At 46.2% G+C, this 26,544-nt stretch overlaps 1 protein-coding gene across 3 annotated transcripts in view; it reads left to right on the plus strand.

Moving 5' to 3' along the window:
* Positions 1-24,834, plus strand: part of LOC311241077 (RNA binding protein fox-1 homolog 2-like) — a 99,347-nt gene extending 74,513 nt beyond the window's left edge. For all 3 annotated transcript variants that reach the window (XM_084329756.1, XM_084329757.1, XM_084329758.1), the window contains 3 exons: positions 15,359-15,462; positions 20,082-20,157; positions 22,125-24,834. In XM_084329756.1, the coding sequence (XP_084185882.1) occupies positions 15,359-15,462; positions 20,082-20,157; positions 22,125-22,169 (225 nt within the window). In that variant the 3' untranslated portion in view covers positions 22,170-24,834. The remainder of the gene's footprint in view (positions 1-15,358; positions 15,463-20,081; positions 20,158-22,124) is intronic.
* Positions 24,835-26,544: the final 1,710 nt, after the last annotated feature.

Here is a 26,544-nt window from a genome sequence, read left to right on the forward strand (position 1 = left end):
GTGGGGTCGGTACACACACACGGTCGAGTCTTGACTTTAGGCACATAGCGGACATTTGCGCATATAACGTAGAACATTTGCGCATATTTCTGTGGTCAAAAATAGTTAATAAAAGTTAAGACGTATGTAGTACCTACTTACTGGTCAGTGTCACAGGAGTCTTCAATAACATTTGGATGGTAATCCATTTTGTGAATACATTTGTTGAAACAACATATTTGTTGGCAGACGACTCCTTATAAACACTGCTATCTAACGTTAGCAAGCTAAGCGTGCATAGCTCGACCTGTGTAACGTTAAGTAACTTGTGTTCCTCCACGAGTAATCGATCACTACTCGAGTACATCATGCAATCAATCAATCTGGATTTTCCCTTTCTGACGGAGAATGCGTCACAGCTCGCTGCCCACCACCGATGCCGACTGGATAACAAGGCTAGCATATTTGTCTTGCATATTTGCTAAAATGAATGGATTTAATCTGTCACTACAAGGTGAAAACACAACCATCCTGTCGTTCAATGATAAAATACAAGCGTTCACGAGGAAACTCGAGCACTGGAGTAGAAATGGGCCGGATTTGCTGCACGAATCCGCTTCAAGGCCCTCGACCTAGCATACCGTGCGGCAAAGGGAACCGCTCCCGCCTACCTCCGGTCAATGGTCTCTAACTACACACCCTCAAGACCCCTACGCTCTGCATCTTCTGGCCGCCTCAGACCTACTCCTATCCAAGCTCCGGGAGGGTCATCAAAGAGAAGTCGCCTATTCTCAGTCCTTGCCCCACAATGGTGGAATGAACTACCCACCCCAGTTAGGACAGCCGAATCACGTCCAATCTTTCGCCGTCGACTAAAGACGCACTTCTTCAACCATTATCTGAATTAAAAAAAAAAAAAAAAAAAAAAAAAATCTAACCCTAACTAACCGTACTGTCATGCACTTGTCCTAATAAACTAACCTACACTGTAGCACTCAACACTTTGATGAACATTGTTGCTCAGCTGATAGAGTTGTGCCCTTCCTGATGGCTTGTCGTACAGAACTTGTAAGTCGCTTTGGATAAAAGCGTCAGCTAAATGACTAAATGTAAATGTAAATGTATATGTTTCCATAGCTTGATGAATTTATGGAGGAAAATGAACTGAGTGTGAACACAGTGAAGATGTCTATAACTACTATAACTATGTCTATAAATAGTGGAGGTCACGGCTCTCTGACACCGTTATTTCGGGGGTCGCGGCCTAAAAACTTTGCGAACCCCTGATCTACACATACATGTATTTATATTAGAGGTGGGCATAGATACTTTTTTTTAATCTAGATTAATCTATCTGCAATCCTGGAGTTAATCTAGATTAATCTAGATTAAAATGGCTCATTTGAAGTCTGCCGAAGGCATTCAAAATATGTGTGTTCTACCTAGGGATGGGTATCGTTAGGATTTTATCGATACTACTACTATTATCGATACTGCTTAACGGTTCGGTACTTTTTTTTTTTTTTTTTTTTACTTTATTTTTTAGCGTTTATCGCTTTTCTGGTCAAGCATGACCGACAGAAACAGTTTGAAATGGGATGTAGAGCAGGGGAAGACATTCTGAGAAATGACGGCGGGTCCGGGAATCGAACTCGTGTCCCCCAGATCCGTGACGAGCACGGTTTTCCCCGACGCAGAAATAGCGCCGAGATATGCGGTGAGCTACGGGAGCTCCCCGGTTCGGTACTTTATCGACATTGCTTTATTATTTATAACTTTATAAATAAATATTATTTCTTCAGCAACAGCAGCAGCAATGTTATTTTATATAACTTTATAAATAAATTATAAATAAATATAATCAATAAATATTATTTCTTCAGCAACAGCAGCAACAATGTTTTAAATGTGTCTGAATTATAGACTTTTTATAATAAACAACAAATTTAAGATAAAAAAAAAACTATATACACTGAATACAGTTGTTACCTAAAGCCCTTGGACTCCACTGTAGAGAGGGTGCAGGCCTTTGACAACAAACTGGGTCACAGCCCTGTGACACTCGTCCCCCCTACCTCTGTCATCCTTCCTAGCTGCTAGTAGGGTGACCAGGTGTCCCATTTTTGGTTGTACCACCATTTGACCGAATGTCCCGCGTCCCACATATTGAGAGGATGTCCCTCTTTTCTAAGCAAAAAAATAAAACATTGGTCTATAAGCCCCTCCCTACAGTAAACGTAGCAACCCGCCTCTTGTCCACACACATTGCTCTGCTCGTGACGCTACCTCATATCGCAGATCTGATTGGTTAGGTAGTAATTTAGCGCTCAGCTCGTGAGAGTCGTGACTCGTGACGCTACCTCATATCACAGATCTGATTGGTTATAGTAATTTAGCGCGCTGTCAAAATGTAGCGCACTGTCAACCTTTAGCGAGCTGTCAAAAAAGAAAACACAACAACATTACAAGCGAACTATGAATCAAGATGGAAAGCAGTTAAAAGAAACTGACCTGCAGTTACAACCAAGACTGGCAAACGACACATGCCTGGGTGAGGCCAATGTCAGGCAATCCTCAGGGAGCTTTCTGTGTTTTGTGTCATAGTTCGTTTTCAATTGCTCATGGAGGAGAATACGACTTGAAGCGCCACAGTGGACGTGAGTCTCACATGAAAGTGGCTCACCAAAAAGAAACATCCAGATCTATGGATATGTTTCTTCTTAAACCAAAAAATGATAGCCAGACGGACAAGGTCACTGCAGTGGAGATAACAAGCGTCTATCACACTGTACAACACTCCCATTCATACAGGTCAGCCGACTGTGGTAGCAAGCTAGCTCCTGTCATTTGGCCAGACTCGGATATTGCAAAAAAAATATCGTGTGGTCGTACAAAAGCTACATCCATAGTTATCCATAGTTATTCTAATAGAGAAACACAATTTATTTGTATTATTATTTTTGTTCCCTAGTGTTCCCTAGTTCTGTGTTAACAGGGAATATCGAACACAAGACATTCCTGTCAAGTGATAAAGTTTGAATATTTAAAACGGATGTTAGGTGGTAACAAGCCGGCTGCCAGTGCCAAGATGAATGTGGAGAGATATAATTCTGTATTTAATTTGTATTTATTTTGATTGAACCTTTATCTATTCGGTGAAGACCAGTTATTCTAATAAAATAGCGCCGAGATATGCGGTGAGCTACGGGAGCTCCCCGGTTCGGTACTTTATCGACATTGCTTTATTATTTATAACTTTATAAATAAATATTATTTCTTCAGCAACAGCAGCAGCAATGTTATTTTATATAACTTTATAAATAAATTATAAATAAATATAATCAATAAATATTATTTCTTCAGCAACAGCAGCAACAATGTTTTAAATGTGTCTGAATTATAGACTTTTTATAATAAACAACAAATGTAAGATAAAAAAAAAACTATATACACTGAATACAGTTGTTACCTAAAGCCCTTGGACTCCACTGTAGAGAGGGTGCAGGCCTTTGACAACAAACTGGGTTACAGCCCTGTGACACTCGTCCCCCCTACCTCTGTCATCCTTCCTAGCTGCTAGTAGGGTGACCAGGTGTCCCATTTTTGGTTGTACCACCATTTGACCGAATGTCCCGCGTCCCACATATTGAGAGGATGTCCCTCTTTTCGAAGCAAAAAAATAAAACATTGGTCTATAAGCCCCTCCCTACAGTAAACGTAGCAACCCGCCTCTTGTCCACACACATTGCTCTGCTCGTGACGCTACCTCATATCGCAGATCTGATTGGTTAGGTAGTAATTTAGCGCTCAGCTCGTGAGAGTCGTGACTCGTGACGCTACCTCATATCACAGATCTGATTGGTTATAGTAATTTAGCGCGCTGTCAAAATGTAGCGCACTGTCAACCTTTAGCGAGCTGTCAAAAAAGAAAACACAACAACATTACAAGCGAACTATGAATCAAGATGGAAAGCAGTTAAAAGAAACTGACCTGCAGTTACAACCAAGACTGGCAAACGACACATGCCTGGGTGAGGCCAATGTCAGGCAATCCTCAGGGAGCTTTCTGTGTTTTGTGTCATAGTTCGTTTTCAATTGCTCATGGAGGAGAATACGACTTGAAGCGCCACAGTGGACGTGAGTCTCACATGAAAGTGGCTCACCAAAAAGAAACATCCAGATCTATGGATATGTTTCTTCTTAAACCAAAAAATGATAGCCAGACGGACAAGGTCACTGCAGTGGAGATAACAAGCGTCTATCACACTGTACAACACTCCCATTCATACAGGTCAGCCGACTGTGGTAGCAAGCTAGCTCCTGTCATTTGGCCAGACTCGGATATTGCAAAAAAAATATCGTGTGGTCGTACAAAAGCTACATCCATAGTTATCCATAGTTATTCTAATAGAGAAACACAATTTATTTGTATTATTATTTTTGTTCCCTAGTGTTCCCTAGTTCTGTGTTAACAGGGAATATCGAACACAAGACATTCCTGTCAAGTGATAAAGTTTGAATATTTAAAACGGATGTTAGGTGGTAACAAGCCGGCTGCCAGTGCCAAGATGAATGTGGAGAGATATAATTCTGTATTTAATTTGTATTTATTTTGATTGAACCTTTATCTATTCGGTGAAGACCAGTTATTCTAATAAAAAAAATTACATTATCTATCTGTCCCACTTTGTCCCACCAAATATTACTGTTGTCCTGCTTTTGGACTTTTTGCATCTGGTCACCCTAGCTGCTAGGGTGAAGGGACTTGGCTTGGCTGGGACCCGTGGTGGAGGGAGAGGGAGGAGGTGTGGGCTGGGACATGGTGGCTGAATGACGATCTATAAAAAGTTGTCATCTTTCAAATATATTTGTAGCTAAACAATTAGCTAAGCAATTATATTTGATTTATTAGCCTATTCGTAATAATTCGTTATTAGCCTAGCTAACTCTATATTATCTTGGCTTACCTGCAGTGGACGTGCATGGAGATGGAACACTGCGAGCAAAGCAGTCGAAAGCGGCGCATTTCTGCAGACTAATGTTATGTTTTGACAACAGATGTTTTGACAAATTGCTTATATTGCCACCCATACTTGCAAATGTTTTATTGCACTTGTGGCAACGTGCGTTGTCGGCATCGACTTTCGTAAAGTGTACCCAGACTTTCGTTTAGTTCTCTCCGCCATGATGAGCGCAGAGCTCGGTCTGTGTCCTCAGCGCTTCAACGCGGAGCCAAGTACAGGCCCCGCCCTGAAGTACCCGTATGTGTATGTGTGAGTGAGTGAACGGCTCGCTGAGTCGCTGCGGCTCGCTTCTCGTGCAGACAGAGAGAGAGGAGACCCAAGTTTGAGAAATAGATTAACGGCATCAATTGTATTATCGCGCGATAATAGTCCGGCGTTAACGCAGCACGTTAACGCCGTTAACGGCCCAGCTCTAATTTATATAGTACATGATACCTAAGCGCATACAGTATTACATCCTGATAAGTATCTATTAATTCGTATCAATTAGATACTATTTTGGCTTGTTTTTATCTACTTATTCTGAAAGAGTTGAAATAATTATTTTCGCTAGCAAGATCTCATTTGATGATTCATTCCATTAAGCCTACTGCCAGCAGGCACATTTAAAGAAATATAATCTGATTGATTGGGGTAATGAGGCACTTAAAATTTGCCTATACATTTTCCCAACACTTACGCACTTGTTAGACCATTAGAAACTGTTATAAAATCATGGTTTCATTGATAGACTCTTCCCCCTTTTGAAGTAGGACAGGCACGCGAAATTATCCTGAATCCTGATTACTGAAGTCTGGTTCGAATTAACAAGACTGTTTGAGCGCGAATCAGCCTTTGAGAAACCGAGATAGCCTGACATCAATCATCGGGTTAATTTAAGCTGGCTAATAGGACTTTTGATCGGCTTAGTTGAACCACGTACGAGGAACGGGGCCCTGGTCTCTTACATGTACTGTAGCTAGTTTAAGGTTAAAAAGTCACCATCCTGTTTACCGGTAGTGATTTAATGATAGTCAGAATGGCATTAAACCCACTCCATGAAGACAGTGGTATAGTGCTATTTAAAGGAACACACCAGCATTATGGGAAATGCACTTACAGTACAGACAAGAAAATAGACACCAATTTCGGGGACGCATACGGACCACTAGCCTAGCTTACATTTCCAGGAGGAGTTTTTGCCCAACAGCTAGGCTAGCTGGTCCATATTCACTTCCATTAATTTGCGCTAAGCTAGGCTAGGATAGCTTTCTACAGAATGCACAGAGTGAAAATTCCTATCTTGTCTGACTCTGGAGAAGATGGTAAGCACATTTCCCATGCTGTTGGCGTATTCCTTTAAATATAAAGTATACGTCCAGTGTTTTCCTCTACATTCAGCTGTGGTGGACTACCGCAGTAATTACCATCACAGCTTGGTAAAATAGGACATTTACAATTAGCTTTAATCACTCATTCAAGTATTCAAATATGAATAGTTGAAGTGCTACAACCTGCACCGGACCCAATGCTAAGAGCAACAAGGAGGAACAGGTGTGGAACAAACAGCAAAACAATGACCCTCTGCCCACCACTACTACTAAACAATGACCCCCTGCCCACCACTACTACTAAACAATGACCCCCTGCCCACCACTACTACTAAACAATGACCCCCTGCCTACAACTACTACTAAACAATGACCCCCTGCCAGTGGTGCGTTATTGAAATCAACTGGGATTGCACGCACCTAATGGCGCCACGTGCACGCGCGCTCCTGGCGCGTGCGCGCGCTCCCGCGAATGCGCATTTAATGTCCCCTCGCTTGAGCACAGACTACAGACAGTGCCTAATTGCCTCTACGAATGGAATGTAACACATGTCATTCACAACAAGTTAGGTGTGAATGTATCTGAGAACGTATTTAACACACCTGACGACCGGCGCTATTGATATGCAAATAGCGAGTACTTATCTGGGCTTGCACATAGTGCACCCCCGTCCCATGAAGAACGCATGCCTGCCCCCTGCCCACCACTACTACTAAACAATGACCCTCTGCCCACCACTACTACTAAACAATGACCCCCCTGCCCACCACTACTACTAAACAATGACCCCCTGCCCACCACCACTACTAAACAATGACCCCCTGCCCACCACTACTACTAAACAATGACCCCCTGCCCACCACTACTACTATACAATGACCCCCTTCCCACCACTACTACTAAACAATGACCCCCTGCCCACCACTACTACTAAACAATGACCCCCCTGCCCACCACTACTACTAAACAATGACCCCCTGCCCACCACCACTACTAAACAATGACCCCCTGCCCACCACTACTACTAAACAATGACCCCCTGCCCACCACTACTACTAAACAATGACCCCCTTCCCACCACTACTACTAAACAATGACCCCCTGCCCACCACTACTACTAAACAATGACCCCCTTCCCACCACTACTACTAAACAATGACCCCCTGCCCACCACTACTACTAAACAATCACAGAGGAAACGCTCAACGTCCCCAGCTGCATTCCACATAGCAATGCTGCTGCTAAACATGGTCCAGCAGGTATATGGGCTTAAGGTCGCTTTCACATATAGTTTTGGTGGACTCGGTGCGGTTCTGGGGGTGAAGTTGCAACATTGTTGCATTCTTCATTTGGTTCGCCTGCGTTCACATCGAAATCTGTGAGGCGGACCGAACCTTCTGAACAATGTCACGCGGTCGAAAAGGGCGCTTGTCTATTGGACAGTGGAAAAGTGTGTGTGGCTGCGAGCCCGTGTGTGCGTGCGCGCGTGTGTGTGTCTGTGTGTGGACTGCGAGTCCTCCAGATCAGCGGAGCGGAGGCGAGTTTTGACATGGCATTGATCCATTGTTCTATTGAAGCACATTACCACCATCCTCTCGCTAAACAACTTGTAGACCACGGTGTTTTTATGAGTGCCCACAAGTAGCTGTTTTATTAATAATATAATAAGCAGAGTTTTTTCTTCCTTCTTCCCAAGATGCACAGATAGATAGATAGAGAGATAGAGAGATAGATAGAGAGATAGAGAGATAGATAGAGAGATAGATGCAGTGTGCTTGTTTTGCAGTGAATGAATGCTGCGAGCAGTGGTAAGGTAATAATAGTATTGACGTGGCATTGATCCATTGATCCAATGCCGTGCGCCTCGGTAATAATAATAAGCCGTGTTTTTTCTTCCTTCTTCCCAAGATGCACAGTTAGATATATACCGTAATTCCTCTAATAGTAACCGGTATTCAATTAAAAACCGGGTCTCTATTAATGACCGGGTGCGCTGTTGAGCTAAGCAATTATAAGCCGGCCTCCTAATACAAGCCGGGTTTCATGTATATTAGAGGAATTACGGTATTTCCCTCAACGGATTTACCATAGGCAATATATTTTGTTATTGTTGTTATATGCTGGCCTGGCTGTGCAGTAAATACCATATAATGGTATGGTGTTAATGTTTACCAAGAGAGTAAGCCTAACTCAGAATTGTATAAAACGAAGTTATTATTATTATTATTATTATTATTATTATTATTATTATTATTATTATTATTATTATTATTATTATTATTATTATTATTATTATTATTATTATTATTATTATTATTATTATTATTATTATTATTATTATTATTATTATACCAGTATTGTGATTGCACTATTTTACTTTATTTTAACTTTTTTTGACCACCTGTAATTGCACTGTTTACTACCGTATTTCATACATTACTTGGTTTCAATAAATGAACCCAGTACATTTTACTGGGTTCAAACTGACACAAAATGTTGATTTATTCATTATAATCTGTTTGAAAATTAGAAATATAGGCCTCTCTCTTATACATGCCTCCTCCTAATACAAGCCTGGTATCCGCTACAGTTGAAACAAATACAAGCCGGGGTTACTATTAGAGGAATTACGGTAGATAGATAGATAGATAGATAGATAGATAGATAGATAGAGAGATAGAGAGATAGAGAGATAGAGAGATAGATAGAGAGATTAGATGCAGTGTGCTTGTTTTGCAGTGAGTGCTGCGAGCAGTGGTAATAATAATCACTTCCTATATTTGGTTCGCGTTTGGTTCGATGAAGCCGAACCGAGACCGACGTTTTCAGGCGGACCAGAGTTCGCCTGTTTGGTCCGCGAACCGAGTTCGACACGCATTCACACAAACCCGAAAAACCGGACTATCGAATTCTGGTCCGAAAGTCCAGACCAAACAGCCCCTGTGTGAAAGCGACCTGAGTTATGTTTGGAGCCTCTCTGCTGCTGTTAAAATGGAGAACACGGTCTCTTCCTGAAGCATCTCCCTCCCTCCCTCCTCCCCACCTCCTCCCTCTCTCTTCCCCACCTCTTCCCTCTCTCCTCCCCACCTCCTCCCTCTCTCTTCCCCACCTCCTCCCTCTCTCTTCCCCACCTCCTCCCTCTCTCTTCCCCACCTCCTCCCTCTCTCCTCCCCACCTCCTCCCTCTCTCCTCCCCACCTCCTCCCTCTCTCTTCCCCACCTCTTCCCTCTCTCCTCCCTACCTCCTCCCTCTCTTCCCCACCTCTTCCCTCTCTCCTCCCCACCTCCTCCCCACCTCCTCCCTCTCTGTTCCCCACCTCTTCCCTCTCTCCTCCCCACCTCCTCCCTCTCTCTTCCCCACCTCTTCCCTCTCTCCTCCCTACCTCTTCCCTCTCTCCTCCCTACCTCCTCCCTCTCTCCTCCCCACCTCCTCCCTCTCTCTTCCCCACCTCTTCCCTCTCTTCCCCTCCTCCCCACCACCTCCCTCTCCTCCCCACCTCTTCCCTCTCTCCTCCCCACCTCCTCCCTCTCTCTTCCCCACCTCTTCCCTCTCCTCCCCACCTCCTCCCTCTCTCTTCCCCACCTCTTCCCTCCCTCCTCCCCACCTCCTCCCTCTCTTCCCCACCTCTTCCCTCTCTTCCCCACCTCTTCCCTCTCTTCCCCACCTCTTCCCTCCCTCCTCCCTCTCTTCCCCACCTCTTCCCTCTCCTCCCCACCTCTTCCCTCTCCTCCCCACCTCTTCCCTCTCTCCTCCCCACCTCCTCCCTCTCTCTTCCCCACCTCTTCCCTCTCCTCCCCACCTCCTCCCTCTCTCTTCCCCACCTCTTCCCTCCCTCCTCCCCACCTCCTCCCTCTCTTCCCCACCTCTTCCCTCTCTTCCCCACCTCTTCCCTCCCTCCTCCCTCTCTTCCCCACCTCTTCCCTCTCCTCCCCACCTCTTCCCTCTCCTCCCCACCTCCTCCCTCTCTCTTCCCCACCTCTTCCCCACCTCATCCCTCTCTCTTCCCCACCTCCTCCCTCTCTCTTCCCCACCTCTTCCCTCCCTCCTCCCCACCTCCTCCCTCTCTCCTCTCTCTTCCCCACCTCCTCCCTCTCCTCCCCACCTCCTCCCTCTCTCTTCCCCACCTCTTCCCTCCCTCCTCCCCACCTCCGTCCTCTCTTCCCCACATCTTCCCTCTCTCTTCCCCACCTCTTCCCTCTCTCCTCCCCACCTTCACTCTCTCTTCCCCACCTCCTCTCTCCTCCCCACCTCCTCCCTCTCTGTTCCCCACCTCTTCACTCTCTCTTCCCCACCTCCTCTCTCCTCCCCACCTCCTCCCTCTCTCTTCCCCACCTCTTCCCTCTCTCCTCCCCACCTCCTCCCTCTCTCTTCCCCACCTCTTCACTCTCTCCTCCCCATCTCCCCCCTCTCTCTTCCCCACCTCCCCCCTCTCTCTTCCCCACCTCTTCCCTCTCTCCTCCCCACCTCCCCCCTCTCTTCCCCACCTCCTCCCTCTCTCTTCCCCACCTCTTCCCTCTCTCCTCCCCACCTCCTCCCTCTCTCCTCCCCACCTCCTCCCCCTCTCTTCCCCACCTCTTCCCTCTCTCCTCCCCACCTCTTCCCTCTCTCCTCCCTACCTCCTCCCTCTCTTCCCCACCTCTTCCCTCTCTCCTCCCCACCTCCTCCCTCTCTTCCCCACCTCTTCCCTCTCTCCTCCCTACCTCCTCCCTCTCTCCTCCCTACCTCCTCCCTCTCTCCTCCCCACCTCTTCCCTCTCTCCTCCCCACCTCCCCCCTCTCTCCTCCCCACCTCCTCCCCCTCTCTTCCCCACCTCTTCCCTCTCTCTTCCCCACCTCTTCCTCTCTCCTCCCCACCTCCTCCCTCTCTCTTCCCCACCTCTTCCCTCTCTCCTCCCCACCTCCCCCCTCTCTCCTCCCTACCTCCTCCCTCTCTTCCCCACCTCTTCCCTCTCCCTCCCCACCACCACCCCACACTTCCCCACCTCCACTCTCCTCCCCACCTCTTCCCACTCTCCTCCCTACCCCCCCCCCCTCCACCACCACACCCCCCCTCTCCACCCCACTCCCCCACTCTCCCCCACCCCCACCTCACTCTCCCCACCTCTTCCCTCTCTCCCCACCCTCCCTCTCCTCCCCACCTCCACCCTCACTCTCCCCACCTCCTCCCTCTCTCTTCCCCACCTCTTCCCTCTCTCCTCCCCACCTCCTCCCTCTCTCTTCCCCACCTCTTCCCTCTCTCCTCCCCACCTCTTCACTCTCTTCCCCACCTCTTCCCTCACCACCCCACCACCTCCCACCCTCTTCCCACCCTTCCCCCCTCCTCCCCACCACCTCCCTCTCTCATCCCCACCTCCCCCACCTCTCCCACCTCCTCCCCCTCCTCCCCACCCCTCCCCTCTCTTCCCCACCTCTCCCTCTCTCCTCCCCCACCTCTTCCCTCTCTCTCCCCACCTCCTCCCTCTCCTTCCCCACCACCTCCCTCTCTCTTCCCCACCTCTTCCCTCTCTCTTCCCACCTCTTCCCCTCATCCTCCCCACCTCTTCCCTCTCTCTTCCCCACCTCCTCCCTCTCTCCTCCCCACCTCCCCCTCTCTCCTCCCACCTCCCCCTCTCTCCACCCCACCTCCTCCCTCTCTCCTCCCCACCTCCTCCCTCTCTCCTCCCCACCTCCCTCCCTCTCTCCTCCCCACCTCCTCCCTCCCTCTCTCCTCCCACCTCCTCCCTCTCTCCTCCCCACCTCCTCCCTCACTCCTCCCCACCACCACCCACTCTCTTCCCCACACCCACACTCATCCCCCACCTCTACCTCTCTCCTCCCCAACCTCCTCCCTCTCCTCCCCACCTCCCCCACTTCTCCCCACCTCCACCCTCTCTCCTCCCCACCTCCTCACCTCCTCCCCACCTCTCCCCTCCTCTCCCACCTCTTCCCTCTCTCCTCCCCACCTCTTCCCCTCTCTTCCCCACCTCCTCCCTCTCTCTCCCCACCTCTTCCCTCTCTCTTCCCCACCTCTTCACTCTCTCCTTCCCCACCTCCTCCCTCTCTCTCCCCACCTCCTCCCTCTCTCCTCCCCACCTCCTCCCTCTCTCTTCCCCACCTCTTCCATCTCTCTTCCCCACCTCTTCCTCTCTTCCTCCCCACCTCCTCCCTCTCTCCTCCCCACCTCCTCCCTCTTTCTTCCCCACCTCCTCCCTCTCTCCTCCCCCACCTCCTCTCTCCTCCCACCTCTTCCCTCTCTCTTCCCCACCTCTTCCCTCATCCTCCCCACCTCCTCCCTCTCTCTCCCCACCTCTTCCCTCTCTCTTCCCCACCTCCTCCCTCTCTCTTCCCCACCTCTTCCCTCTCTCTTCCCCACCTCTTCACTCTCTCCTCCCCACCTCCTCTCTCTTCCCCACCTCTTCCCTCTCTCCTCCCCACCTCTTCACTCTCTCTTCCCCACCTCTTCACTCTCTCCTCCCCACCTCCTCTCTCCTCCCCACCATCTCCCTCTCTTCCCCACCTCTTCCCTCTCTCCTCCCCACCTCTCCCTCTCTCTTCCCCACCTCTTCCCTCTCTCTTCCCCACCTCTTCACTCTCCTCCCCACCTCCTCCTCTCTCTTCCCCACCTCCTCTCTCCTCCCCACCTCTTCCCTCTCTCTTCCCCACCTCCTCCCTCTCTCCTCCCCACCTCCTCCCTCTCTCATCCCCACCTCCTCCCTCTCTCTCCCCACCTCCTTCCCTCTCTTCCCCACCTCTTCCCTCTCTCCTCCCCACTCCTCCCTCTCTTCCCCACCTCTTCCCTCTCCCCACCTCCTCCCTCTCTTCCCCACCTCCTCCCTCTCTCTTCCCCACCTCCTCCCTCTCTCTTCCCCACCTCCTCCCTCTCTCTTCCCCACCTCCTCCCTCTCTCTTCCCCACCTCCTCCCTCTCTCTTCCCCACCTCTTCCCTCTCTCTTCCCCACCTCCTCCCTCTCTCTTCCCCACCTCCTCCCTCTCTCTTCCCCACCTCTTCCCTCTCTCTTCCCCACCTCTTCCCTCTCTCTTCCCCACCTCCTCCCTCTCTCCTCCCCACCTCCTCCCCACCTCCTCCCTCTCTTCCCCACCTTTTCCCTCTCCTCCCCACCTCCTCCCTCTCTCTTCCCCACCTCCTCCCTCTCTCTTCCCCACCTCTTCCCTCTCTCCTCCCCACCTCTTCCCTCTCTCCTCCCCACCTCCTCCCTCTCTCCTCCCCACCTCCTCCCTCTCTCCTCCCCACCTCCTCCCTCTCTCCTCCCCACCTCTTCCCTCTCTCCTCCCCACCTCCTCCCTCTCTACTCCCCACCTCTTCCCTCCCTCCTCCCCACCTCCTCCCTCTCTCCTCCCCACCTTTTCCCTCTCTCCTCCCCACCTCCTCCCTCTCTCCTCCCCACCTCTTCACTCTCTCCTCCCCACCTCCTCCCTCTCTCCTCCCCACCTCCTCCCTCTCTCCTCCCCACCTCCTCCCTCCCTCCTCCCCACCTTTTCCCTCTCTCCTCCCCACCTCTTCCCTCTCTCCTCCCCACCTCCTCCCTCTCTCCTCCCCACCTCCTCCCTCCCTCCTCCCCACCTTTTCCCTCTCTCCTCCCCACCTCCTCCCTCTCTCCTCCCCACCTCCTCCCTCTCTCTTGCCCACCTCCTCCCTCTCTCCTCCCCACCTCTTCCCTCCCTCCTCCCCACCTCCTCCCTCTCTCCTCCCCACCTCTTCCCTCTCTCCTCCCCACCTCCTCCCTCTCTCCTCCCCACCTCCTCCCTCTCTCCTCCCCACCTCCCCCCAGGGTGACTCCTACAGTCTGCTGATCAGCTGCTGCATGCAGACACATCACTGCTCTCATGTGCACTCGCCAGGCTCTTTACCTCCTTTCCCATAGGACACTCAATGCCCCCCCCCCTCCTTCCTTCCCTCCCTCCCTCCCTGCTACTCCTGGCACTAGTTTGAGCCTCCCCTCGTCCTGCAGTGCGTCTAGGAGAATGCGGGGGTGTTCTTTTCTGCTCTGCTCTGTTCTGATCAGGTCCAAATACCATGGTGTTGTGATTTAAGAGGTTTTTTATTTCAAACTGGGGCATGCATGCACTGTCAATGCCAGGAAGTGCTTCATGTGTCGGTGTGTGTGCCTGCATGGGCATGGGTGTGATCCTATCTTCTTTTCTCCTCCTCACTGTCTTTTTTTTGCCTTTGTCTGCCTTTTTAATGAGAGAATACAAATGTAATGTCACAACTGCTGTTTATATTCTAGGCGTTTCTTCTTGAATTCCTGTGTAGCGTTTTTTGTATGTGCCATTAGTCTATTCTAGTCACTATCCATCATTTTAATCTAAAGCCTTGATTTGGATTATATTTTGTAAAAATTCTGTTGATGATATTATGGACAGTTTCTAACTTGACAACATAAACATACTAAATGGGCCCAAGTTTATTTCCTTTGCCCATATCAATAGGTGATGGGAAATAAATGTGGGCCTAAGATGTTCCCCTAGCAATGGAATTATCCTGAAAAGGTCTAATACCGAAATAGAACCTTAAAAGAGGAATGGAGAAGCTGAGCTGTTGCACAAAACATTTAAAGGGGAATGACACCCATTTTAGGAATTCACATGGGCCCACAAAGTCAGTGCAAAGTTATGACAATCATCCGGGACTATAAAAATACAATCTCGGAGCCAGCAGTCAGTCTAAGTTCCATCCCTGCCTCTATATTTCCCCAATTCAGTGAAATATCCTAGTGTTGCCTCCCCAGTACCATAGAGGCTGTAATGCAATCTAGTTTGAGCCTAGTCTGACCAGTACAATAACTCAAGCTTAGATGTCCCTCACCCACCCCCCTCTCTCTATCTCTCTCCCCCCTCTCTCTCTCCCCCCCTCTCTTTCTCTCTTTCTCTCCCCCCCTCTCTTTCTCTCAGTAATAGCCCTATCCCAGGCTGCGAGTTTTGGTTGCAGGGTGAATCAGCACTAATGTGTGTGTGTGTGTGTGTATATCTCCAATATAATGTATGTGTATCTCCAGTGTAATGTGTGTGTATATATGTGTAATGTGTGTATGTGTGTGTCTCCAGGGAGGCTATCCTGCTGCTGCTGCTGCTGCTGCCGCTGCCTATCGCTACGCCCAGCCCACCGCCGTAGCCGGGGCAACCGCTGCTGCCGCTGCATACAGTGACGGGTGAGGTCATCTCCACACACACACACACACGGGGTGCGATTTGCCAGGGCGCATGGTGGGGATTTCTCCATCTCTGCTTTTATCATAGCTGGGGTCAGCAGCTAATTGTCAGCACGCTACACACCAGCGTCTCCTTGCTGCCAGTACCTCCTCTCGCCTGGGACAACAAACGGCTGGCTACTGTGAGCCGTGTTGCCGGCTGCAGTTTGAGTAACTACAGCCCTTTCAGTTTCACTGGCGTCTGCGCTACAGCTGAAGATGCGCTGCGATCTGACCGATGCGTGGATCTCGTAAAGAACCAGATTCAAATCAAAGTGAATTTCTGACATGCCAAGGGTTTTTATAAACATCCTCTTTGTCAGAAGAAAATATAATTTCCTCAAAAGGCCTATATGGAGCACTGCACTCTCTGTGCTGCTGAAAACTTTGTCTCGGATTTACCAAATTTGTGTTTTGGGAGAGGTAGGCTCCCAGTAACAACTATGAATACATCATTTCTATCAGCCTACAATTTATGTTCTGGTCTGCAGTGTTTCTGCTCATAGCCATTTGGCCTTTTTTAGCCGACTGGGCTTTTAAAAGATTAGTTAATTGATCTAAATGCTTATATTTAGATCAAATGCTGTGTACATTTTGTAAACCATATTCTTACATATTGTATTCAGTATTACCGGTACTTTATTGTCCCGCAAAATCGTCATGCTGCAAGATAAAAAAAAAAGGGAGCAGCAAACCATTGCATTATATTTCTAGAAGTATGCATTTGAGAGTAAAACACAGCCTGTTGAGAATGAGTTAATTTAATCTCTTTGCAAGTGCATGAGGCAAATCCCATGATTTACAAAAATGGAAACAAACGGATGCAACAAATGCAACAATTTCTTTATGGCTTACATGCAAACCCCCCCCCCCCCCTTCAGTTTTTTTCACGAGTCATAGAATCATTCACGCAAGGGTTGGGAATCACCGCTGACCTCAGGAATCAATGAGATTATGATAATATGACATTCGCATATTTTTCTATAACTTATGCACGATTGATCCATTTTACTCTGCTTGGAGTGATCTTCTGTGGGGTATTAAAAAGTATCAAATTCATAATTCTCAATTTAAGGCCTTAAATGGTATTAAAATGTCTTACATTTCATTTGCACAGGTATAAAATATATTCTGGGGGGCAAAAGCTGTCGGGAGATAAAATTATATTAAATATTTTGGTATTCAAGTCTACCGGGAGATTGGTGCGTCTGGCGAGAGCTTCAAATGATGGAATTGGGGAGATCTTTCGTTTCCATGTTCCCAGATTGGGAATTGGCTCGCACATTCAAATGTAACAGAATTTGGCCCCATTCATCAAAAACGAGATTACAAGCGGACAACCAGACTGACTCATTTGAAACCTGATATATGAAGAACAATTCTAAATGTGTCGCTATATGTTTTATTTTTTTTGCTAGTATGGTTGTGAAATTGGTAGGGCTGACCTCGACTAGTCGACTAATTGATCGAAAGGAGCTGTAGTTGACTGCCAACCTCTTAGTCGAAAGCAAAAAGTATATATATATATACGTTTTTTTATTTTTATTTTTAATCATTCTTTCCAAAAGCAAAGAGGCCTAGAAGCGTGGCTAACGCTAATGGCGTGCATACCAGCGAGGCTAACTGCCTAAGAAAACAGGCACAGAGGCACTGAAAGAGGATTTCACCCGTCTAATGAACACACTAGACAAATATCAAGATTTATCCATCAGTGGACCAATTGCATGCTTTCGCAGAGGACAAGAAGCCTTCAGTCGACTCCTTCAGACATTAACTCATTCAGCGCCGCGGGCCTAGAGCATCTTTGTTCCTACTACTGAGATAGGAATGCGTGGTGGTGTTTGCAGGGCTATATCTATATTCTATATTATAGCTATGGATACAATACTATGGCTCATTTGACATCAACTATCCATTGTTCAAAATGCGAAAAAGAATAAATATTTTCATGTATACGTTCGCGTGTTATACCGTGGTGAATATAAGTATAGTTTCAGAGTGATCCTGGCTAATTCCATAAAACGGCGCTATAGAGGAATACGTGAATTTTACTAAAAGCGTTGGCGTTGCTCGCCTGGACACGCTACTATTTCCAAATCAAATGTATATAATAGGTATTATGTTTCATCATGAATGCATGAAAGGGGGGGGGGGGGGGTTGATGCTTTGATCGTCACCAACGGCATACGTTCTGGAGTACGTTACACATGGTCGTTGCGATCGATGTGAAATCATGGTTGGATCAAAGCAGGATTGATGTCATATAGTCCTTACCTTCACTAGGAGGTACCCCAAAAAGAATATTCCAATTGTCTGATCGCGATTTCCAGTATTGGTGTCCATCGTGTCACCAACATAATCCCGCTAGACTCGCCTGACCAAAAACACTGCCCCCGGAGTGAATTAAACGTAACACCGGGTGTGAAAAAAAAGGTTTAGAAGGGTGGGCGGCCGGTATTGCACTCTAGCGATCTCAGAGTGGTTCCCTATGGTAACCCCGAGGTCCGTGTGAGAGAAATTAATAAAAATATTGAATAAAAGGGCGCCTGAGTGGCGAACCACGTAACGCGCTGTGTCGCGGCACGGCCAACCCGGGTTCGATTCCCGGACCCGGCGTTCTTTGCCGAATGTCTTCCCCTGCTCTTTCTCCCATTCTTCCTCTCTCTCTACCGGACTGCCCGGTAGTAAAAACCAATAAAAAAAATCTACCAAAAACACAATTTAAAAAAAAAAAGATATATATATATCGAATAAAAGAAATAACGATGAAAACCCGACTATACTCGGGTCTGGCGCTGCACGGTTGGCGAGTTAACTCGACTTTCCTCGGGTCTGGCGCTGATTGAGTTAAGCACCCCCCACAGCCCAAATAAAAAACATTTTTTCCCAGTGAGCACATGTGCTCCTAAATAAATAAAAATTTAGGAGCACACAAAGAAATTTAGGAGCACAGTGAAACATTTTCAAGTAACAGTTTATTAACAAACTATTTATTACATGCATATTATACTGTGTGTGTGCATACTAAGGGTCAAACATCTGTGCAAATAGCACATACCACCAAAATCACACATTGGCCCATGCCATTAGACGCAAAGGATATCGGTTGTCAAGCTGCTTTTGTATGTTGTAGTGTTGTCACAATATCAACATTTTGACTTTGATAATTACAGATAGGAAAGGTAATGGAATATATTATTAGATGACAGAACATGGAAAATTCTTTATACAATTATTTAATTCATTATAATTTAAATGTTATTGAATAATAGTTAATTAATAGTAATTAATACAATTATTCTGTTACAGCTACTGAGCTATATACTATAGCTACTGTCCATCAATATCTTCCTTTTGAATGAAATAGGTTCAGGAGAGAGATGTAGAGAGAGGGAGAGAGAGCGAGACACACACACACACACAGAGAGAGACAGAGATTATCAGCCCCCCCAGTGATTAGCGTTAGCAGTAGTTAGAGTTAGCAGCTTAGCTTAGTTGGAGTACTCAGTTAGCAGATAACATTACAGTAGTTAATGTTTTAGCGCGACGTGGGTATACAGGACTGGCGAGGATGCAAAGCATGTTAGACAATTGGAACCTCTGCTCGCGGACGTTGCATAGAAGCAGACTCGAGATGAGTTGTTACAGAGCTGGTCCACGCAGCTCTGTGTCTATTATGAAATGATAATTGCGCAGTTGACACGCAAGTTGACACACAAGACGATTACTCGCACACTGTGCTCCTAAATTATTTTTCCGGTTTGCACAAATCTATTTTTAGGGGGAAATGCGAGTGAAATGCTCGCACTGTATAGCTCTGATAGAATACTCTAATATGCTCATATGGCTCCCAATCTTTTTACACGCCAGAGTGGCTGAGTAGCCTCTGTAATTTACCTGCCAAAGAGGAAATCTACATGCCATTGGCGTTTGGCGGGTGCTTATTTTGTTCCCTGGGGACAGGCCTAGAAATTGGTGGCAAGTGGTATTAAAAAGGTCTTAAAAAGTCTTAAATTTAACTTCTTGAAACATGCAGATACCCTGCCTGATTTTGTATGTCTTATTTATTACATTTATTTATTTGTTTGTATGTTTTTTGTCATATTTTGTATCATCTAATTATCTAATCTATTTTTGTTCTTTTCAATTATGTTATATAATTGGACAGAACAAATATACTGTCATTGAGGACTCCCTTGATTGTTCATCTCAAGGGGTTATTTCTAATAAATAATTTCAATATCATTTGGTTTGATTATTAAACGATTCTCAATGTATCGCAATTTATTATTTGATCCCATTCAGTAGACCGTGATCTTAATAATTTTTGTATTCACCGCAAAATACCTATTAAGTATTGTTGTTACACTTCTTGGTTAAAAAGCAGGTTAATAAAAACTGTTTAACAGAGTTGCTGAGAAAAGGACTGCGTAGAAATTCTACACTGTCAACAGTTTAAACATACAGGTCAATCCTTCATAGGAAACAGGATTTTCTTTTTGTTGGGACATTAGCATTGGGATTTCCTCTTGTCATGATGAAGTAACTTAACCTCTACATTGTCCCTCTTGTGTTCCCAGTTACGGCCGGGTGTACACCACAGACCCCTACCACGCTCTGGCACCAGCTGCTGCAGCTTACAACGTGGGAGCCATGGTGAGGACAACACCTATATAAGTTATGGTTCCATTAGGAACCCCAAAGACCTTTTTCTTGGGCTTAGAAGCTTCTGCACCAATTATTCAATAATATTTCAAGCCTTGTTTTAACTTAAGTACCGGTAAACATGTCCAGCTAAATTTAAGAGTGCACTGACTTTTTTAAAGGAACAAATTGAACTAGTGCTGTCAGGCGATTAAAAAAATTAATCTAATTAATTACAGGATTTGTAATTAATTAATCTAATTAATCGCATTTTAATCACAACTATTTTAGGCCTGATATTCTATATTCTATAATCATATTTCAAATTGCATGTGTCCGGATGGCAGAATTCAGTACTGTATCTTAACCTTCTGTTTAATCATCTTCCCTTTATTCATTTGCTTAGATTTTTCAGGTCTGGTCAATTTTAGCATGGTGTTATTCAGTCAAAGATAATTTTTTTTTTTAAATTGATATTCTCATTTGGTTCATTAAAATTTACTCAAGCCTAGTAACAGACACAGTATTTCTGACACTGGGAATACGTTCCCTGAGATCCATAGATGTCCCTAGAATCAGATAGCAAATGGACCATTTAAAATAACGCGATAATTTGCTGTGTAATTAATTAATCTAATTAACGCGATAAACTGACAGCCCTACATTTTAAGTTTTTTGGTTCTATGCAGTATGCAAGCTTGGGAGTTAAGTTTACATGCATACATTGGAGCTCTTTGATTAATGGAAGATGAGTTGAAGCCTTTAGCTTAATTAGCAGTTACTCACAGCAGTTGGCACTGAAGCACTTTCCTTCTTTAAATCCATGGCAGGTCTGCAATCCACGATCCAGTAACCAATGTCACATGCACACAGGAGACACACACCACACCGACAACACAGTCTGACAAAACGTAACGCTAGCAAGCTAATATTAGGCTACAAGATGTCCACAGTTGATAAACAAACAGAAAGTAGTCTTCTCACACCAGATAGTAACTAAATTCAACACTCTTTCAACTTACATAGTTACATTCTTCCATAAACAACATATTTCTAGGCGTAACAATGATAAAACTGCAGGCTACATTTCTCTCCTCTTTCTCTCACTCTTAACTCCGTTTGTTCTCCCCAGCTCAGACGTTTAACAAATGTAAAGCAGGATATGCAGCATGTGATTGGTTAAGAATTTAACAAGCTCTATTATTGGTCTAAAGTCACAAAGTATCTATTTCACTCAGGTAACTCAGAGTAACAAAGGGCAAAACAATTATGAGTGACCCACTTGAATCCCAGTTTCTCCCCGAATCTTCCATGTAATTATGTATGTATATAATGTACAAAATTTGAATACTGATTTTGGAGCTGATTACCATGGCAATGATCGAAGCTTCAAAGCATTTGGGTCAGCCCTATATTCCATACCTGCCCACACTAAAATAAATCTAATTATCTTATTCCATTAGTGATTCTTTGCCTGAAAATAAGATTTTAAGACTCAATATAAGTTTAATATACTGAAGATAATGTTGTTTTTACTTGCAGATTTTTATCATTGTTTTGGATGTATTTTAATGGGCTCCACAAACTTGTAAAGACAAAATGATCTTTGTGAGAAAACTCCTGTTTCTCTAAAGGTATTTAATCAGAACCATTTCTGGAGTTCTAATCTTGGGGCGACAGTGGCTCGGGGGGTAGAGCAGTCGTCTGGCAATCCGGAGGGTCCCGGTTCGATTCCCGTTCCTCCCGGGCAGTGTCGATGTGTCCTTGAGCAAGACACTTAACCCCTAATTGCTCCCGATGAGCAGGTTGGCACCTTGCATGGTTGCCTCCGCCGTCGGTGTGTGAGTGAATGTGTGATTGAATGGGTAAAATGTGAGTAACAAATTGTAAAGCACTTTGGATAAAAGCAAAAAAAAAAAATAAGCAGCCATTAACCAGTTCCTAACGTCTATCTTCGTTTCTATCTCTGTGTCTTCCAGGCTAGTTTATACCGGGCGGGATACAGCAGGTTCGCTCCCTACTAGAAACCACCCCATCACACCCAAGGAATTCCACATTGCTCCGCACCCCCTTTCCAAGCTCTTTGTTTTTGGCAAGAGCTCCCCTCCATTTTGTTGTGCGGGCAGGCGGTAGTGAAGATTGACAAACCCCCACATGTGTCTGTTTTGGAGACAGAAGGTCATCGCCACCACATCATCAAACTCCAGCTCCAGTTTCTGTGCTGTTCTGTCTGTCTGTCAGTGACACGGATAACAGTGTAAAACTGCCAGTGGATATCCCACACAAAACAACAACAACAAGAAAGCGACCGCCTGGCGAACACTATTTTGAAGACACACGACTACAGGGCCCAATTTAACGCGGTAACATGTAGACACACTATCCGGCGTGGAGGGAGAGAGACTGCTGCTCACCTGTGACCCCCTACGACGACCACACTACAAACCTGTTCTTCTATTAGCATATTAGCAGTTCAATGTCCACAGGTCTTTATACACACACACACACACACACACACACACACACACACACACACACACACACACACACACACACACACACACACACAGTCACCTAACGCCCCCCCCCCGTCTACGGTTATCTCTAGCCTTGCCCCTGCACAGAGTGATAGGACCACCACCCCCCACCCCCACCAGATGACATCACTACCCTGAAAAATAAGGTACTTAAATCTTTCTTTACTTTTACACTACATTGATGAAAAGGCGACCTGTTCTGCAGTAGAAGCATCCCTGATCGGTTTAAGCTCGGTAACACTGAGAAACAGAGCGATGTTTCCACCTCTATAGTTGACTTGCCCACCGCAGGCAAGCAGGAGACTGGGAGGAAGGATTCCTGGCATGTTGGCGCTGCTGAGGAACGATTCAGTCGACTCCCCCTCACCACCCCCCCACCCCCCTTGGAGACTGTTTCTACTCTCTCTCGTACCTTTTAAGACTCGACAGAAACCCGTCATTGCCCCAGTGACAACAGACCATCAACAACATGGCATGAGGGAACTCCTTTTCTGTCTCTTTGACATTTCACAACTTTCCCAACTGTTAAAGGAAACAAAAAAAACAATAAAAAACACAAAAATTATACGAAGTGTTCAAAAAAGAAAAAAGAATACGACAAGGGAAAAAAAAGAAACAAATTACTTGTTTTTCTGCATTACCTCAGTTTTCCTTTTTTATTTTTTATTTTCCTGCCATTTAATTTGCTTAGAATTGCCATTTATTATGATACACAACGTGGACGCGGTGAAACGATGCCCATCACTATCGGTGACATAATCATTACTTTTCACATTGTCGTCCTATTGCTCGTCTATAAGTATTACATTTCTGACTATTTACTGTTATCGCAAACCGCGATGACGTCACAGAGCGACGCGAGTGCTATACCGCCTAATACGTTCTTTCTTCACGGGGCAGATCCCAAAGGACAGTTCCTTATCTGCTTTTAAAGGTCCTTTTTAAAGAAAAGACTACTTAATTCCCCAGGCTTCCCCCTCTCCTCTGGCTGTCGGGCCGCTCCAGATGGAGCAGCAAAGCGGCTCTTGAAGGGTCAGATAGATACAGAACACAAGCTGAAGGGTTCACTGACCTGGAACTGAACCCGGCTCCTCGGAGGAGAATGGAGGGAGATATTGTTTTTCCTTGCGTGGCTCCAGGCAGAGTTGGTCTCATGTCACCATGTCTGAACTCAACGCAGTGCAACAGGACAACGCTCTAGATTTAGAATACGGTGGAACCCAATGAAACCAGTAAAACACTATCTATCCAGTATGAGGCTCTAGTCATCAACAAAACTAAAGGATCTTCCTAGTCCACAGGAAGGAAGCAGATCTAAAGCCTTGATAGCAACACTTGGTTTATAGTTTGAGGATTTCCCTTGTATTTTCCTTGTTTTCTATATTGATACGTCACTAAATAACACCCCTCATTACTCAACGACGGTCTGCTGTCCTCGTCACACTGCAGTCTTACCCCCAAACTCCTTTCTAGTTCAGAAACGTTCTAAGTAGTCCAGGTTGCACCAAAGTCCTCATCGCTTTCGCTGAAGATACCGACCAGAGGGAGAGACAGACGACCGTGTATAAAACCATTCTATGTCTTATGTCCTATGTACTATAATAACCATTTACTCTCTCAGTATGTTATTATTGCTATTTTGTCTTTTGTTGTTTTTATTTTGGTTCCAAAGATTCTCTCTGAACAAAAGCACATTTCTGGTCAACCTGTATTACACTTTTTTTTTTACCTTTTTTTCTTTTTCTGGCTGTTTATTATATTTTATATTTGTCAGTTTAAGCTGTATAATTTCAGTGGAGCCTCAGCAAGGTGCTTGAGAGAGAGGTGCCCTGGGGAGATGTCACTGAAGCAGGATTTTAAGGTTTTCTTGTTTGTAGCAACAAATTGGGAGTTCCCTGAACAGCAAAAGAAAAGAAAAACATCCAAAATGTCTATTTGTGGACCCGTCTGAAAAGCATACGAGTCACAGGGGACATGTACGTGTCAGAGGAGATGGAGAGGGTATTGTGTCAATCATTCCCCTGTTGGACAAGAAGAAGAGTTTGACTGAAAGGCCAAGCAAATTGGGGAAACTTTCCACACAATGTCAAATGGTACCTCCCGCCCAGTGTCCACCCTTAGAACGGATGGAGAGGTGGTGTGGCTGGGTAGAGGGATGGAGAGGTGGGGTAGCTGGGTAGAGGGATGGAGAGGTGGGGTAGCTGGGTAGAGGGAGGAAGAGGTGGTGTGTCTGGTGGTTATAGGGATGGAGTGGGTAGTTAGTTAGAGGGATGGGGTGGGTCGTTAGAGAGATAGGGTGGGTGGTTAGAGGGATAGAGACATAGGGTGGGTGGGTAGAGGGATGGGGTGGGTGGGTAGACGAATAAGAGAGATAGGGTGGGTGGGTAGAGGGATGGAGAGGTGGGATAGATGGTGGCTAGAGGCCTGGAGAGGTGGGTGGTTGGTTTGAAGGGGAGAAGCTGAGCCATACATCATTACCGTCAGGATAACAATGTTCCCTGCTGTTTTAGTGGGGAGTGCAGTAACACTCGGTGGACAAACCAAGCCAAGGATTATCTATCGATAAAAGAGGAGCAGAACCAACGATGTTGTGTGACAATGATACAATCTCTGCTCTGATGAGTATTTATGATGAGAATATTCTTTTTTTATTTCCTTTTTTTTATTTTATACTTTACTTACAAGTATTATCAGAAGTATCAGTATGCATGTCTGTGTGTGAGGAAGAGGACGGTGTCGGAGAGACGTTTCATTTGTGCATGAATTCAAATCATAGTGCTGGAGGAGGAGGAGGAGGAAGAGAGTTGATGAGCGAGTATGTGGGAAGCGATTGGATGGGGGGGGAAGTAAGCTTGCAGAGGAGGTGATGTGAGGTGGCAGGAGGGGGGGGGGGGGGGGTGGCGGCTAAGTAATGGTCCACTAGAGTACGTCTGGGTGGGAGAGAAGGAACATCGGCCCGCAGCCATCATGCAAAGCCGCGGCTTATTCTCCTCACTTTATTAATCTGGGGTTATCTCTCCCCTGCTCCACTGTGGCTGGCCGTGGTAATCACCAATCATTATACCAGAAACAGTTACATTTTCATTTGGCTCGTCGGACCCCCACGGTTTTCTTTTATAACAGAAAGTATCTAAGTAACCGATCGTGACGCCGGCTCACCCTCTTGCCAATTATGCCCCGAGCTCTTTCCTTTCAGGAAGGGAAATTGGTTCTATTCAAATGCGAGGCTGGCATTATCTATAGCTGCACACCATAGCAAGCACACGATTAATCTAGCAAGTGCGCCGTTGTCCGAGGCTAGTGTCAACAGTCTATTTGTGAGTCTGCTCACAGAGATACTGATATAGGGGTAGCTGCACCTTACCACTCTCAATAGGAAAGAGTTGTGCTCAGGCAGTTAAGCTGTTTCGTGTATCGGTGTGTCTTGATGCAGAGATTACACATCCCCCTTGCTTTCACTAACAGCATGGTCCCCCAAGATTACACATCCCCCTCAGTGGCGGCCTTAAGCATCTGTTTGAAGAGCTAATTAATTAACAAAAGCAATGCCATATTTTGCTTGGGAATGACGAGTGTAGTTTACATTGAATTTCCTCTGATTTATGCCTCCTTTTCGATCTCCATACCTGATATGAGCTGTCCATGGTGCTGAACGAGCGAGAAGTGGTGAAACATAGCTAACACCGCCACTGATTCCCCTTGCTTTCACTACAGGATGGACCCCAGAGATTACACATCCCCCTTGCTTTCATTTGCGGCATCTTGCATCCCAAATATGTATTAAATCCATGCTTAACCCTTTTTAACGTTCTCTCAGGATTCTATCTTGGAATTCTATAACTCCATGGTTTTCAATGTCCAG

This window comes from Notolepis coatsorum (genome assembly GCF_963971535.1).
Source record: "Notolepis coatsorum genome assembly, chromosome: 14".
NCBI lineage: Eukaryota > Metazoa > Chordata > Actinopteri > Aulopiformes > Paralepididae > Notolepis > Notolepis coatsorum.